The sequence below is a fragment of the Mustela putorius genome, unplaced genomic scaffold (genome assembly GCF_011764305.1).
Source record: "Mustela putorius furo isolate JIRA1106 unplaced genomic scaffold, ASM1176430v1.1 tig00003853_pilon_pilon_pilon, whole genome shotgun sequence".
Lineage (NCBI taxonomy): Eukaryota > Metazoa > Chordata > Mammalia > Carnivora > Mustelidae > Mustela > Mustela putorius.
This window is the reverse complement of record NW_025422005.1, coordinates 62,302,056-62,319,292: the sequence shown is the minus strand read 5'-3', so window position 1 is coordinate 62,319,292 and position 17,237 is coordinate 62,302,056. Positions and strand designations below refer to the sequence as shown.

General features: G+C 38.2%; 1 protein-coding gene across 3 annotated transcripts in view; it reads left to right on the top strand.

Moving 5' to 3' along the window:
- Positions 1 to 17,237, top strand: part of SLC44A5 (solute carrier family 44 member 5) — a 393,241-nt gene that overhangs the window by 276,339 nt on the left and 99,665 nt on the right. For all 3 annotated transcript variants that reach the window (XM_004758176.2, XM_004758174.2, XM_045064731.1), the window contains exon 6: positions 16,679 to 16,763. In XM_004758176.2, the coding sequence (XP_004758233.1) occupies positions 16,679 to 16,763 (85 nt within the window). The remainder of the gene's footprint in view (positions 1 to 16,678; positions 16,764 to 17,237) is intronic.

Here is a 17,237-nt window from a genome sequence, read left to right as displayed (position 1 = left end):
TATTTATTTATTTGACAGACAGATCACAAGTAGGCAGAGAGAGAGAGAGGAGGAAGCAGGCTCCCCACTAAGCAGAGAGCCCGATGCAGGGCTCGATCCCAGGACCCTGATATCATGACCCGAGCCGAAGGTAGAGGCTTTAACCCACTGAGCCACCCAGGCGCCCCTGGATTTTCTTTTCTTGATGTGTGTATGTATCATGTTGATTTATTTGCAAATAATGAGCCATACTGCATCCAAGGAACAAATCCTCTTTGATCATAGTGAATGACTTTTTAAAAATGTGTTGTTGGATTTAGTTTGCTAATTTTGCTAATTTTGTTGAGGATTTTGCATCTGTGTTCCTCAGAAATATTGGCGGATAGTTCTCTTTGTAGTGTCTTTGATTTTGTATCAGGATGAATCTGGTCTCATTGAATGAATTTAGAAGCTTTTCTTCCTCTTCTATTTTTTGGAATAGTTTGAGAAGAATAAATATTGCCTCTTTAAATGTTTGGTAGAATTCACCTATGAAGCCATATGGTCTTGTACTTTTGTTTATTGGGAGGTTTTTGATTACTGATTCAGTTTCATTGATGGTAATCAGTCTATTCATATTTTATATTTCTTCCTGATTTAGTTTTGGGATATTATGTTTCTAGGAATTTATCCATTTCTTCTAGGTTGTCCAATTTGTAGATATATAGTTTTTCATAATATTTTCTTTTAATCATTTGCATTTCTGTGAGATTGTTTATTTCTTTTTCATTTCTGATTATGTTTAAGTCCTCCCTCTCTTTTCTCCTTTTTCTCCCCCCTCCCTCCCTTCCTTTGGATGAGTCTGGGTATAATCTTATCCATTTTGTTGATCTTTTCAAAGAACCAGCTCCCGGTTTTTCCTTCTGGCTTGGGGCTTTATTTTTCTTTTTCTGGCTCCTTTAGATGTAAGGTTAGGTTGTTTGAGACTTTTCTTTCTTCTGGAGGTAGGCTTGCATTGCTATAAACTTGCCTCTTAGAACAGTTTTGCTGCATCCCAAAGACTTTGAACCACTGGGTTTTCATCTGCATTCATCTTTGTGTATTGTTTGATGCCCTCTTTGACTTCTTGGTTGACCTGTTCATTGTTTAGTAGCATGTTATTTATCCTCTATGAATTTGTATTCTTTCCAGCTTTTTTCTTATGGTTGACTTCTAGTTCCACAGCATTGCTGTCGGAAAGAAGCATGTTATGACTTTGATCTTTTTGAATTTGTTGGAGATTGTTTTGTGGCCTAATATGTGATCTTTTCTGTAGAATGTTCCATATGTGCTTGAAAAGAAGGTGTAGTCTGCTGTTTCAGGACAGACTGTTCTGATGTATCATTTAGATCCATCCATCATGTCCAATGTGCCATTCAAAGCCACTGTTTCCTGGCTGATTTTCTGTTTGGGTGATCTATCCATTGATATAAATGGGGTGTTAAAATCCCCTACTCTTATTATATTACTATTGTTCATTTTCTTTGTTATACGCTGCTCTGTGTACTTGGGTGTTCTCATGTTGGGTACATAAATATTTACAATTTTTCTATCTTTATGTTGGATTGTTACTTTTATGATCATATACTGTCTTCCTTTGTCTCTTGCTACAGTCTTTGTTTTAAAGTCTATTTTGTCTGATGTAAGAATTGCTACCCCAGCTTTCTTTTCACTATGGTTGCAAACGTAGTGATTGCATATGGTTGCATATTCAATGCTTCTTATCTCTTCACTTTTAATCTGCATGTGTGTTTAGGTCTGAAATGAGATGTAGGCAGTATATAAATGGGTCTTGCTTTTCTATCCATTTTGTCACCCTATGTCTTTTGATTAGAGCATTTAATCCATTTACATTCCAAGTAATTATTAGTAAGTATGTACTTATTGCCATTTTGCTACCTGCTTTATGGTTGTTTTTGTAGTTCTCTGTTCCCTCTCATACTCTCTTTCATGGTTTATTCGCTGTCTTTGGTGATCTACTTGGATTCCTTTCTATTTGGTTTTTGCTTCTCTACCAGAGGTTTTTATTTGTGGTTGCCATTAAGTTCATCTTATGCATATAGTAGTCTATATTAAATTGATGGCTTAAGTTTGAATCAATTATTTTCTCCTTTCCCGTGTCCCCCCCCACATTTTAGTTATATGATGTCATACTTTATATTCTTTAATTTTGTGAATCCCTTTACTGATTTTATAGGTATACTTAATTTTACTGCTTTTGTGCTTCCTACTTTTCTTGCTTCTGTTTATGGTCTTTCCTTTCCATTCATAGAGTCCCCTTTAATATTTCTTGTGGGGCTGGCTTAGTGGTCATGAATTTCTTAAACTGTTGTTTACCTAGGGAACTCTTTATCTCTCTTATTCTGAACGAATAAGAATTGATTATAATCTAATTAATTATAAGGCTAGCTGGATAGAGTATTCTTGGTTGCAGATCTTTTTTTTTTTTTAGCATTTTGAATATATCACGGCACTCTCTTCTGGCCTGTAAAATTTCTGCTGAAAAATCAGCTGATAGACTTTTGAGGTTCCCCTAATATGTAATTGTCTTTTTTTCTCTTGAAACCTTTGATATTATCACTTTTTTTTTGCCATTTTTCTTTCTTTTTTTTTTTTAATTTTAAGATTTTATTTATTTGTTTGACAGAGAGACAGAGAGAATGAGAGAGAGAGAGAGCATGAATGGAGAAAGGTCGGGGGGAGAAGCAGACTCTCTGCTGAGCAGGAAGCCCAATGTGGGACTCACCCCGGGACTCCAGGATCATGACTTGAGCCGAAGGCAGTCGCTTAACCAACTGAGCCACCCAGGTGCCCCTTTTCTTTTGCCATTTTAATTACTATGTGTCCTAGTGTGGATCTCCTTGGGTTGATTTACTTGGGGCTTCTCTGCCTCTTGCATCTGGATTTCTGCTCTCTTTCCCAGATTTGGGAAGTTTTCACCTATTTCCTCAAGTAAATTTTCTGCCCCCCTTTCTGTCTCTTCTCTTTCTGGGGTCCATATAATGTAAATATTATTTTTGGTGGTGTCACTAAGTTCCCCAAGTCTATTTTCATTTTTTTTTCTCTCTCTTTCTCCTATTCAGTCAGATTGCTTTCCATTACTCTGTCCTCCAGGTCACCCATCTGTTTCTCTGCTTCCTCTAGTTCTACTATTTATTCTATCTCTATATTTTAAAATTTAACTATTGTTTCTTTGTCTCTGATTGGTTATGTTTTCTGTCTCTTTGTTGAAGGTCTTACTGAGGTCTTTTCTCAAGCCCATTGGGCATTTTTGTGACCATTACTTTAAATTCTCAATCAGGCATATATAATTATCCCTATTACGTGTGGGTCTTTTCTCACATCCACTGAGCATTTTTGTGACCATTACTTTAAACTCTCTATCAGGTGTATATATTAATTATCTCCATTACATTTAGCTCTCTGGCTATGATTTTTTTCCTGTTGCTTTAATTGGGACAAATTCTGCTGTCTTCTCATTTTATGTAATTCCATGTCTGTTTCTATGTGTTAGGAAAGTCAGCTATGTCTCCTACTGTTGACAGCCATGGCCTTATCAAAAAGAGGTCCTATAGTGCCTTGCAGTGTGATGTCCCTTGTTCACCAGAACCATGCTTCAAGGGCATCTTCTGTGTGTGTTGCATGCACCCTACTATTGTGGCTGAGCTACATTTACCTGTAGGCTACTTGTCTGAAATGGCTCTTTGTTGTGACCAGCATTTGGTACCTGTGTTGTTAATGGGCCATTCTGGAACTCAACTGCTTGAGTTGAGTTAGACCAGGTGTTTGCTGGAGTTGAGGTAGCAGCAAACTGCAGTGTGCTTTTCTTGTATTGTCCCCTGAGAAGTTTTTATTAATGGGGCGGGGGAGGCTGCAGTCAGATCAGATATCTTTCCCCAGCCCCCTACTGGAGCCCCAGTCAGTCTGGTGCTTGTGGTTATCTTTCCCTCTTCCTGGTTTAGAGACTCTTTAAATTGTAATGGCCTCTGTCAGGGCTGCTTGCACACTGCCAGGTTTGTGGCCAGATGTTCTCTGGCTAAGGGTATTTGGGAAAGTACAGGTCCACAGGTGAATGTGGGGACAAAGCATGTGGTGCCAGCAATGTCCTCACTGGTCTACTTCTGGAGTGGACCAGCAACTGCCAGGGAGAATTTCTGTAGAGGCCAAAGAGGATGGAGGGTACAGATCTATAGAAACCCACAGGGGTAGGCACAATGTTACCAGTTTAGGTGAAATGTTCAGGCTGCACTGGTTCCTGCAGGTGTCTCTGTATTTAGATTGGCAGTGGAGGAGGAAAATGGCACCTGCCAGTTCCTTTGTTCTTGAAGTATCCCAAAGATCCCTGCCCCTCCAGCACAAGCTCTAAGATTAGTGAATACATCTCCATTTCCTAGGCCCCAGGCATTTTATAAAAATGCTGCTTCTAGGGGCACCTGGCTGATTTAGTTGATAGAGTATACAACTCTTGATCTCTAGGCTCTGAGTTCAAGCCCCACATTGGGTATAGTTATTACTTAAAAACAAAAATCTTACAACATAGATGCAGCACTTCTTTATTTTTTTAATTTAAATCTCAGTAGGGTTGTTTGTTGTGCTGTCTCTTAAATGGTGGGAAGGGCCACCTTCTAAAACAGAGTTTTGTGTTTTGTGGCCCTTCAGCTTTCCTAGAACCAAGTTGCTGATTTTAAATTTCCAGGTGTTAAGCCCCATGATTATAAGAACTTGCAAAGTTAGGCCCCTTTGGTGTTCAAAGCCAAATATTATGGGTATTTGTATTCCAAGTGCAGACCCCCTACCTGGGAGTGCAAGTTTCTGTTTCTTTTCCCTCCTTGTGCCTGTGACATCCCTTTCTTCTGTGGGCAGTCCTGTTGGTCCATTTAGCTCCCAGCTGCATTTCTACCCTTCTTACCCTCTGGATGTGGTCTCTTCTCTATATGTAGTTGTGGAGAGTCCATTCTTCCAGTTCCTGGGTTGTTTTCTGGATGTTTACACTGTTGTGGATGTTATCTAGTTGTATACATGGGACGAGGTGAGTTTAGGGTCCTCCCCATTCTTTTTCCCAAAAGTCAAGTAATCTTTTATTAGAAAAAATTTATTATATTTATAATTAACCAAAACCAGTTTTAAATGTCTTTTTTCATTATCTTTACAAATATATAAATATTTTGTAAATTAAACTAGATACCTACACTTCCTCTTGTTTAGGAATCCTTCATTTTAAGAAAGATAGCACCTAGTTTTGTTACTTGAACAGATTTTTTTTAGTGTTTTGGTAAAACTTTTTTGCATTTGTTATATTTTGCTGAATGCGTGCATTCTTGATCTTTCTAAGTAGAATATTGTTAGCATGAGAGAGACTGATTTGTGCTCAAGGACATGACCTGAAGCTCACCATTGGGTGGAAGAGGCCACCTGTGAAATGGTAGACAACATTTTTCTTATCCAGGCAACTGAATATCGGCCTGCTTCCAAAAATGTTTCTACAGCAGAAGTGTCATCAACACAGATTTTCAAATTCGGTATCATGTGTCCTATTATCTGCTTCATTGCATTTGTAAATTGCTTGTGTTAAAAAGCCATAAGCACAATTTGGCAGGCCTGTTTCTCACATATTAAGACAGTTAAAATGTACCTTTAAGGGATACAGAATAATGATTTGAAAGCCAACATTCCCAACCAGCAAGTGTTTAGGGAATGCCTTAGCTGCCCCAAACAGATTTATAGTTAATTTTTAAGTGTCAGTGCAAGCAGTTGGTCTAATCACGTTTTCTCCTTGACAGAGGGCTTTTTAATGGCTGCAAGTTCTGACTCAACCCTAGAGCACAACAGGCACATGCTTTGCAAATGTTGAAAATGAAAGATAATACTAGATAATAATGCTTGCTCCTGGTACTTCAGTAACATGCATATCCTTGATAGGAGTGAAAGGATAATTTACTTGCATAAAGCTTTTACCTATCTCTTACCAGTCTTCGCTTATCTGCTATGAATTACCCAAATAGGAGTGCTTCACAAATAACTTCTCTGTCTCTATATGCAACACACACACACACACACACACACACACACGAATGTACCAGTTTTGCTTAAAGTGGTCCTTCAAAGTTATTTCTAAAGCCGAAAATTAAAGGGAGTAGGCAATTGATCTAGATTTGTATCAATTGCTATGTCACTTTGTCATTTAGTTTTATTCACCAATACAACCCAGAGAGTTTAATTCTAGAGCCTGTGCTCTTAACCACCATACTATAGTGACTTTTATTTAATGAAGAAGAAGATAAGGAATCTTTTAAGTAAGAAAGGGGACTGACTGACCAGAACCCCATGATAGTCTTCTAATGCTTTTCTCTCTCTCCTTCTCTTCCTCTCCTAATTTCACACACATAGAGTTGGGCTTAAAACAGCAAGTGTCAGAGGAGTAAGTGGAAAGCAGGTATTCTTCTGCAAGCAAAAGCCATGAATAATCTAATAGCTTTGGTCTTAACACTATGGGACTGTGCTGTCATTGTCTACATTCCGTGGTTGTTTGCAAAATTAGCCTCTAATAAGTATGCACTAAAAAGGGAAGCACAGTCTTTATGCTAATAGACACTTACTAATATAGGCTTGATTTTTTTTTTCTTTCAGTTAATGCTCATCCTATAGAGTAAATAAAATTATGTCAGACAGTATCTCATTCTTTGGGGGTTTTTGGCCAGGAAGACCTCAAATGATTTCATGGATCTTTCAAAAAAGATGTATTTATTAGTAGATATTAATGAATATTACATGGAGCATTTTCAGATGTAATAAATTACATCAATTTTCAGGAATGATGAGAGCTCTTCCTTCATATAAAACAAGGGGGTGTTGCCAATTATGGAACTACAATTAAGCAAACACCATGATGAGTGACACTGAATGTGTGGTGACCTTGAGGTTTTTCAAGGAAAATTTGAATAGGAAGAGAACAGAACTTCTGCTATGGATTGTATGCTGGCACTGATAAACATATTATGCTAGAACCATCTCTCTGTAGTTTATTATAGAAAATAACCTAGGATACTGCCTGTCTATTCACATCTGAACCATGAGTCAGCCTGTCTATGCACCACACTGCTTTCCTTTTCCATTGCAGTACCCATCATGCCCCACCCCCTCCTAGGGACTTCATCCGTGTGTCCCTCTAATGGAAGCCTCCTTGTGCATCCGTTCATTTCTCAAGTCTCAGCTCCTGCATTACCTCTTTAAAGACATCATCCCTGACCTCTTTCATTTCGTCATTGGCTTCTATTAATCCTTCTCTTTGTACCATTTTTGCTCATTTGCATTGCTTGTCAGAATTGTAATTTTATGTTTGTGCAATTCATTCATTAAGATCTCTTTCCCCCAATAGACTTTAGGCTCAGAGAGCAAGGACCTTAGTGCTGACACATAGCGGGTACTCAAAAAATATCTGTAGAAAGAATGAAGAATGAATAAATTTCTGTCATTATTTCCAACTACTTCCTTACCTTTAAAAAAAAAAACCTCATTTTCCAATGTGAATCAAAACCTTTAAACAGGTTATGAATGTGATAGATTAACATTACCTAGAAAACTAGAAAAAGTATATTAAAGTAAACAGCATAGAGTCAGTCTTGCTAATGAAGAAAACAACAAAGATGTAAAAAGGTTTATTTAGTTTTTTGGATATTTGGTTGTTTTTCCATTTTCTTTCAATGCTTTGTCTATTTTTTCCCCAAAGATTTCTTAAAAATATGCATTTCCCACTTTTACCTCCTACTGTCACCCCTTCCCTTTCAGACTCTGAAATTTAGAATGTGTGTCTTTCTTCTTTTGCTCTTTTCTCTTGCTCCTCTATGTGGCACTAAATTCTGACAAAAGAAAATCTGAAATCTTATACCTCTGGTTATTTTGTTTACTCTTTTGTTTTTAATAATGTTGTAAAGTTTTTTTAAAAGATTTTATTTATTTGACAGAGAGAGAGATCACAAGCAGGCAGAGAGGCAGGTGGGGGAGGGGGAAGCAGGCTCCCTGCTGAGCAGAGAGCCTGATGCAGGGCTTAATCCCAGGACCCTGAGATCATGACCTGAGCCGAAGGCAGAGACCTTACCCACTGAGCCACCCAGGCACCCCATGTTCTAGATGTTTTGCTGAATATATCGAAAGTTCCATGCTTGGGTAGGCTGGTCACTTATTCAGAATACAGGCTGGGTATTTTTCTTTGTCCCCTCCAGTTTCCTTCTCTACCTGCTCTTCACCCTGCTCTGTCCTCTGAGAAACTAACATATAACCCTAAGGATTATATCAACAGGTTCTCTAGTCCTGCAGCTTCTGATATGGTTTGGCCAGTGGGAGGTATCAATAATAGCTTGGAGCGTAGGAGGATGAGTTTGTGAAATGTATTTTTCTGGCTCTCTTCCTGGCAAGTCCTTTCAGGTTAGCTATACCTCTCTCCCTAAGGTTTCCAGTCTTACCAGTCGGTGTTTCCATTTCGCCTTTCTTTCTGGATTTGGGTAACCTCTTTCCCTTTTGCTAGTTCAGTCATAGAAGCAAAAATGGCTCCCAATTGTTGCTAGCCTCTGGGTACTGCATCAACTCTTATTTCCCATAACTCTACCCGTATCTTTATTTACTAAACTCTCTACAATTTTTCTGTGTGACTATAACGTGTATTTCCTGCTAGGATCCTGCTCTACTCTAAAAAAATAACAACCCAAACTTGAAAGGTATTGCTTCTTAAGTAGTGCTTCAAATGGATCTCTGATAGGGTATTCAACTGTTCATAAGGTTGGCTAGTTCAGGGTTGGTCATCCACTACTAGCAAATTTGTCACATAAGCATTGTTAGGAGCCAAGTCAGCCCTTTTGGATAAACTCCATGTTATCAAAATTCCCGCATAATCTTCATCCCTGTTGTCGTGATTACTTTTCAATGAAATCATTAAATAAATGTCTTAACATTTAATCATAAAAGATACCGCTACAAAAGGGTCTTTACTCAGTAACCATATGAAACCTCAACATCTTCATATTCTAGGTACATTTTGAGTTCAGTCCTTCTAGTTATTTCTCTAACTTCCTTGTCTAATAGTTCTATTTTCAAGTCCATGACAATGTGGCCAAATTGTTGACTTCTATTTATGAATAAACAAATAATTCAAGTCATCTCTTCTTCCAGTCAAAGTAGATAACCAGGAGCATTTCCCCTGATCGGTACTAACAGATCCTCTGTAGCCATCTATGAATCTAGTTTAATTTTTTCCCCCAGTGAACTATCATAAGGTCCCTTTCATGAGTCATAGGTCCATGTTAAGACAGCACCTCAAGAGTCAACATACTATTGTAACCAGTATTTTTATGTAACTTTCTCGTGCCTTCATGACTTTCTCAAGCACTGTATGAATATACCACTTCTGCTCAATAATGGAGTGCTGTGGGGCACAGCTAACTTTAGGCTTGATGGATCAGATAACATCTAGTTTATGCTGGGCTTCTTATGTCATTGAGTATGATTCAGGAGCAACTTCTCAAAAGAACAATCTTTTGCTTGAAACCACATGAATTTTCTCCAAAACCCCAGGGACCCCCAACTATGACTCTCTAAAAGACATTTTCCATAGGTTGCATACAGCATCCTGTTCTGACAGATATTTTGAGCACCATTGAGTACATTATGCCATGCCTGCTGGTAGATCTACATATACAGTAGAATGGATTCTGTTGAAAAACATTTTATTACTCTGGGTTTTGCTCAAATCTGGTAGGTGATTAGAGTTGTGCCTCTTTCTTAACAGAGAATGCAAGGTGCAGCAACTTATCTTTCACCTTGGAGGAACTCTCTTACTGGACTCCTCAATTCTGTTTTAGAAGACTTGCATTTTCCTAAGATTTATTTCCCATTCATTAGCATATGTAAGTCCTTTGGAGGCATCAAAATCACATGCTTTCTAATATTCTCCAGATCTTAGAATGCCACCAACGTAAGGAATTTGTGTGGTGCCCTGTGGAATAAGAGTATCAAAACTCGGCAGACTAAATTGTGGCAAAGAGCTAGGAAGTCCTATGACTTTGAAGGAAGATAGTGAGGATGCAATACTATCTTTTCCAGGTGAAAGCAAATTCCCTTGGTGTTCTCCACTTATTGGGAAAGGAGGAAAGGACCAGCTGCTGCATTCAAGGCAGCAGAGACCACTTTGATGTGTTCTGGTAAAGACTACAACCTGAAGAACAGTTAAAATTAAGGTTGTGACTTCATTAAGCTAAAGATAATTCTTATCATTCTTTAGAAGCCATTCTCTTGCTACAATGGCCAATCATGATGAAATATAGTTTCCTTAGGGAGAATGTGTTAATTATGAAATAATATACTAAATATGAATGTGTTCATCTCTATATCCTCACAGTCTTTATGTGCCTACCACAGTAAGTATGGCCCAATGAGTGAATGACTAAATGGATAGAAATGTGATAATTGACCATCCTGTATGTATGAATGAGTGAATGGGAGTTTGATCATTTTCTAGACTGGCACTTTAAAGCTTTTCATGCTAACTTTCTTTTAAGAATTAAGGTTAATAGGTATCAGGTGCTGTATAATTGGTTAGGACCTAGGGAATATCTACATCAAGTTGAGGACTCCATGTATTAAATCATATAGTGAAGAAAAAAATTACTAAAATCCTAGCAATTGTATCTATGGGTTAAGAAACATAACAAAATGAATCAAATAGAATAGGGGATTTAATTATTATGAATATTTAGATCAGAGAAGAGAAAAATGATTAAATATTTCAAGTATATAAAATATTTTTAAAAGCTGTATAGTAATTGCTTCTTTATTGCTACACAGTTGATCACTCCATAAGGCAATGAATGTTTCTTATTTCACAGTGTCTGTGGTCAAGAATTGGGAACTGCTTCACCAGGCGGCTCTGGCTCCAAGTTCATGGCTTCATGAGGTTTCAGTCAAGATTTAAGCCTAGGCTACAGTCAGTTGAAGGCTTGTTTAAAGTGGAGGACCAGGCTTTAAGATGGCTCACTTACATGAATGTTGGCAGGAAGCTTCAGTACTCACAGACCGCTGGCAGTCATGTGGGCTTTTCTGTAGGACTTTCTGAGTATTGCAAGCCCTAGAGCTAGTGATCGAAAGGAGAGCAAAGATGAAGCTGTGGATGCCTTTTATGACCTAATTTTGGAAGTCACCCAAATGTAATTTCTGCCACATTCTGTTCATTAGAAGCAAGTCACTAAGTCTAGTCCACACAGAAGAGATGGGGAATTATGCACCATCTCTAGAAGGAAAAAGGTCAAATAATTTTTGGACCTATCTAAAAGTCATCATAGGTGGTGGTCAGCTGAATGAAAGTAAATGGTATTAAATTATAAGAAAGAACTCCATGATATATCCACCCCCATAAAATATGGAAGCAAAAAAGATAATTTGGGATATACATACATATGTATGGGTTTTTTTAATATATATTTTTTTGAGTGTGTGAATGAACATCTAAACCAGTGGAACTCAACTGAAGCAGTACCGCTGACTAGGTCTTTCAAAAAATTTGAGTTGACTTTTTGTTTTTGTTTTTTTTTAAAGATTTTATTTATTTATTTGACAGAGATCACAAGTAGGCAGAGAAGCAGGCAGAGAGAGAGAGGAGGAAGCAGGCTCCCTGCTGAGCAGAGAGCCTGATGCGGGGGGCTCGATCCCAGGACCCTGAGATCATGACCTGAGCCAAAGGCAGAGGCTTTAACCCACTGAGCCACCCAGGTGCCCCTGAGTTGACTTTGTGATTGTCATTGTGTTTGAGGGGGAGTGCTACTGGCATTTAGTGGATGGGAGCAGGAAAGGTAGATGTTTTACAATATCTGGGATAGTTCTATACAACCAAGAATTGTCTCACTTACTGCCTGACTTCCCCATGTCCCTCATGTAAACGGCTACTCATTTTTTAAGTCATTGAATCTAGAACTTCTGTTTTAAAATTACAAACATTATTTTTGCATGGTTTCAGTGAATACCAAGGGAATTTGAAGAGTGTAATTTTTTGTTAGAAATCACTAAGATTTATTCACTTAAGAAAATCATATCGTTAATGACACATTTGTATTATTTAAGTCTCTTACACAGTAAGTACACCTACATATTCTTGTAGTTATAGTTGTTACATTCAGTGATTCTATCTATAGGTGCGTACAACTAGCTTCATTCACTATCTTTTGGTTTAGCCACTTAAGCATTTGCATATTGATATGCATACTTTATAAACTATTTTCTATTTCTCATTTACATTACATGAGGACATGATATTGATTTTTTTTAAGATTTTTTTTATTTATTTGACAGAGAGAGAGATCACAGGTAGGCAGAGAGAGGGGGAAGCAGGTTCCCTGCTGAGCAGAGAGCCTGATGCGGGGCTCGATCCCAGGACCCTGAGATCATGACCTTAGCCGAAGGCAGAGGCTTAACCCACTGAGCCACCCAGACCCCCATGATATTTATATTTTAAAAGAAATTATGTATGTGGGTGAGTTTGTTATGTGTATTATTTAAAATTGTAAAAGGAACATGGCAAAATATTTATTATAAAAAGGATGCATGGGGTATGATGTGGTTAGAGAAGGACTGACTTGCAAATCTGAAGTTACAGCACTATTTTTTTTTAAAGATTTTAAAAATTATTTTCTAGAGAGAGAGCATGTGAGTTGGGGGAGGGGTAGAAGGAGAGGGAAAGAGAGCATCTCAAGCAGACTCCCTGCCAAGCACAGAACCTAATGCAGGGCTCAATCTTATGACCCCAAGATCATGACCTGAGCTGAAATCAAGAGTTGAGCACAGATGAATGAGCTACCCAGGTACCCCAACAAATCTGTGATGTAATGGCACTATTAATCAGCGTATATAACAAATCCTTGACATTTGTGGGGAAAATTTAAGAGTAGATCTATCCAGGAGCAACAAAATGTGAGTCACGTGTAATGTCAAATTTTCCAATAGCCATTGTTAAGAGAATAAAAAGAGATAAGTGAAAAATTAACTTTAATAATATATTGTATTTAACAATAACTATGAGTTCAGATATGATCAATATAAAAATTATTGAAATTTTAGTTCTTTTTTTCTGCATACTGTCATTAAAATCTGATGTGTATTTTGTACTTCAAACATGTCTCGGTTTAGATAAGCCACAGTTAAGTGTTCCGTGGACTTAAGTGGCTAGTGGCTACCATATTGGACAGCAGATTCCAAGAAGTGCCATGAATAGAGAAATTCTAAGAAAGGGAGTAAAGTGTGGCAGTCCCGATTTGTTCACAGATAAAATGCTGTTGCTGCATGTCTCCATTTCCTCCTTTTTTCCCCCTGTCCAATTCCTCCAGTGAAGGTGTGACAAGATGGGGAATTGATGGAGGAGATAAAACCAGATACCCTTGGCTGAGGTGACTTGGTTGAACTGGTCTTTGCAGCTGGTAGCAAAGATTTGACGTTCCAGCTCAAGCACAGATGGTCGGCAACACAGCTTCTGTGCCAGAGCTTGTCTAGAGAGGTGTAGCAGCGACTTCATATCCCAGCCACCTGTCTCAATTTAAAACTTCAGAACCATAGAAGGGCATTCTTCCCTTGACAATTAAATCTTTGTCTCTTTCTCCTTTGTCCCCAGGCACCAGCTCCCTCCCAACCAGATACTTGTCCTCTCCTGCCAAGTACAAAGTTTTTCTTTTCAAGTGACAGAGTTCCAAAATTACCTGTGACATCTCCTTTCCTACCATATGTGTCCAACATCCTGCTGATCCTCATCTAGCCAATATCCCTGTAGTTTCCCACTGCTAACAAGCTCATTCCTAATTTATCCTCTAGCAGGCAGCATTACAGCTGCCTGGCGGTTAAAGCTTAAGCTTTAGACAGCAACAAGCCTAACTTTAAGCCCTGTTCATGCCACTGAAAACCATGACCCTGAGAAGTAAATAAAATTCTGAGGGGCACTTGGGTGGCTCAGTAGGTTATGTGTCCAACTCTTGATGTTGGCTCAGGTCATGATCTTGGGGTTTTGCAGTCGGGCTTACATGCGGGGCATGGAGCCTGCTTAGGATTCTCTCTCTCTCTCTGCCCCTCCCTGCCATCTTTTTATTGCAGCTTTGTTTTTTTTACCCTACAAAATCTGAGTGAAAATAATATCTACCTTATAGAATTACTGCGAGACTCAAATAAGACAATGGATGCAATACAATTAGCATAGTACTTGACCCATTGTAAGTGATTAATACAGTGAAGCTCTTATCATTATACTGTTTCCTCAATCTATAAATTCTTCCCTGCTCCTGGCTACCTGGTCCAAGTTCTAGTCATTTTTCAATCTTTGCCAGGTTCAGCTCTTCTCTATGGCTTCAGTAAATTTTAAAGATTTTATTTATTTATTTGAGAGGGCATGAAAGCACATGGGCATGAGGGAGGGGCAAAAGGAGAGGGGGAGAGAGAGAATCTCAAGCAGATTCCTTGTTGAGGGTGGAGCCCGACTTGAGATTCAATCTCACCACCCTAGATCATGACCTGAGCAGAATTCAAGTCAGATGCTAAACCAACTGAGCCACTCAGGTACCTGCTTCTGCAAATTTTGTTGCTCCGTTTCTGTTTTCTTGAAGTCTGATATAAACTATATTGGTATTGACTTCTAGTACCGGATGCATAGTGGCCACTTAGTAAATTCTTTGGTTAATTGATGAAAAAGGGAAAGAAACTATGGCAGATTCTGCTAATGCCCCTCACATCCCTTCCATTCTTCTGGGTTTGCTTGCAGCTATGGTAGGCTATTTCACCATGCCCCTCAGTAAGCATGTTCTATGTGGCTCCTCAGAAGGTCCTCAGCAGGATGGAGTCCCCACGTCCCCAAAAGTACCTGACTTGTGAACATGCCTTTCATTGGCTTTGCTTCCTTCCCACTTACGCTTCCTAGAATTATCTCCTAAATTAACCTACCCACAGCAAAGTCCTTATCTCCGGGATTTACGTCTGGGAAACCTAAAATAGGAACTAACGTTACCAAGTCCATATTGCATGCAAAGCACCAGTTTGGTATTATACTTTATTATCTTCTTTCATATTCTCAACATTCTTATAGGATTTGGTATTATTGTGCCCATTTTGTAGCAACAAATTAGAAAGCCAAAACTAAAACAATTAAATGACTTGTTCAGTGTCATAAGTATATTAAGAAGCCAACCTAGCAATCTAAATACATCCTTATGTGCCATTCCTGAGTTAATATTTGTATAGGAAAGGAATAAAATATTTCAGGATAAAAGAAAAATATTGCAGGAAAGAGGTAAAAGTGGACCTCTTAGCTTTAGTTAAAATGTGACTCAAAAAAAAGACATAAAAGCAGAGTATAATGAAATAGCATCCAGAGACATTGGCCACTGAATGCTTAGATGACATTTAAATGCTTTCTTTGCAGTCGACTCTCTTTGTTCTGGGAAATACAGACAGGAAGATAAGGCAGCAGAGGACTGCCTGAGTGAATCAGATTTTATAAGACTGTATTAGAAGATGAAACCTATTTGGCTCTATGACACTGAAGAAAGAATGAAACAAAGACTTTTCTGGGTACTTAGATAGTAACAGGAAAGACTTGGATGGATGAGAAAAATTATTGAGAAAAATTTCTCTTCCATATTAAAATTCTCATTCAGAATTGATTTTTTTTTATCTTCCTGAGTCACATAGGCCATGGACGTGAGGGTGATTGAATTATTACATGAACTGTCAAATCCAATAAATGTGAGTAAGGAGATAGCTGGGCAACTGTTAAAGGAAGCAAAGGAAAGAGAGATAGGTTTTCCATATGCAGAGGCAAGTGTTTTCAGATGGCTAGTGCATTTTCTAGATTTTTAGGAACTACATAAATCAGACTGAAAAAGTTAGAAGCATTCAGTTAGAATTAGATGGTACTATTTAGCTAATGCCTGTTACTTTCTGTCATTCTATATTCTCACTGTCAGTCAAGTTCATAATTCTTGGAAAATAAAGGTGATGAGTTTATATGATGTAAAGCCCAGCATTTTCTGAGAAAACAGAATCAAGCCTTCAGTTTTCCTTAAGTTTGAGAACACTTGTTATTTATACTAAGCGTTGAGATTATCTGACAAAATGCAGAAAAAAATCTTTATTATATATTGCCACTAAAGCTGCTGATGTTTGCCTTTCATAATGGCACATAAAGTCATAAAGAACTAGTCAATGTGAATTGGGTACTACAGTTTCATTCGGTTGAATTTTTAAATGGTTTTCACTTATATATAACCCAAAAGAATTACATCATAATATTTACTGTAAATTTATTAGCTCTGCTATGAAGTCATTTAGTTTTAAGCCCTAGAAAAAAAGTGACTTCTAGCCAACCAAGCATTTGTAGTGTGCCCTCTAATTCACATTCTAATAAATGTCATTTTCTAAGTGCATTACCTCAGGTTTTGGCTACAACCCAGATGAGTCCTGAGAGATTAAGAGAAATGTGTTTTCTGACTGATTCATCCATATTTTATTTTACTTTTCATTAAGAAATTACTCTTTAAAGAAAATCAATAATCTCCTGTGACTGAGGGGAGAGGTTAGTGTGTTGCAGTCATGCATTCTAATTTCTCAAATCAGACTGCCTTTAGTCAGCTGTCGCTGATAGAGTTTTTGTCCTTTCTTGTTCCTGCAGCCTGGGTACATGGAGACCCCAGGAGAGTGGCCTACCCTACAGACAGCAAGGGTCACTTTTGTGGCCAGAAGGGCACCCCCAATGAGTGAGTATGGCTGCCTTTCCTTTGTCTGATATTACTGTCTAAGGGGGAGCCAAGAAATTGTAACTGAACCAACGTGAGCTCACTCCTTGGTGAGTCTCAGGTAGAAACTACACCAGGTGAGTTGTCACACAAAGGAAACTTTATTTGCACTAAATAAGTTGATCACAGGAAATAAGTTGTAACTCTCTGAGCAAGGATGAATGGGTCCCTTTTATTTGAGGTTAGGATGAATATTTAGATAAGAAAGCCTTGTCATCGTATGCAGAGATAGGTATAAGGTCATACCTGAACCTTAAAGAACTATGCCTAAAGATATATATATATATATACTTTTGAGATATATATCATATGGTATGTAAATGAGGCTCATGCTCCATCTTGGGCAGAGATTTTAGTATTACAATGAAGTAAAGGTAATTGAAGGTCATTCCAGAGGTCACTCCATGTTCCATCTGTGCAGAAGTGAGTCAGGGT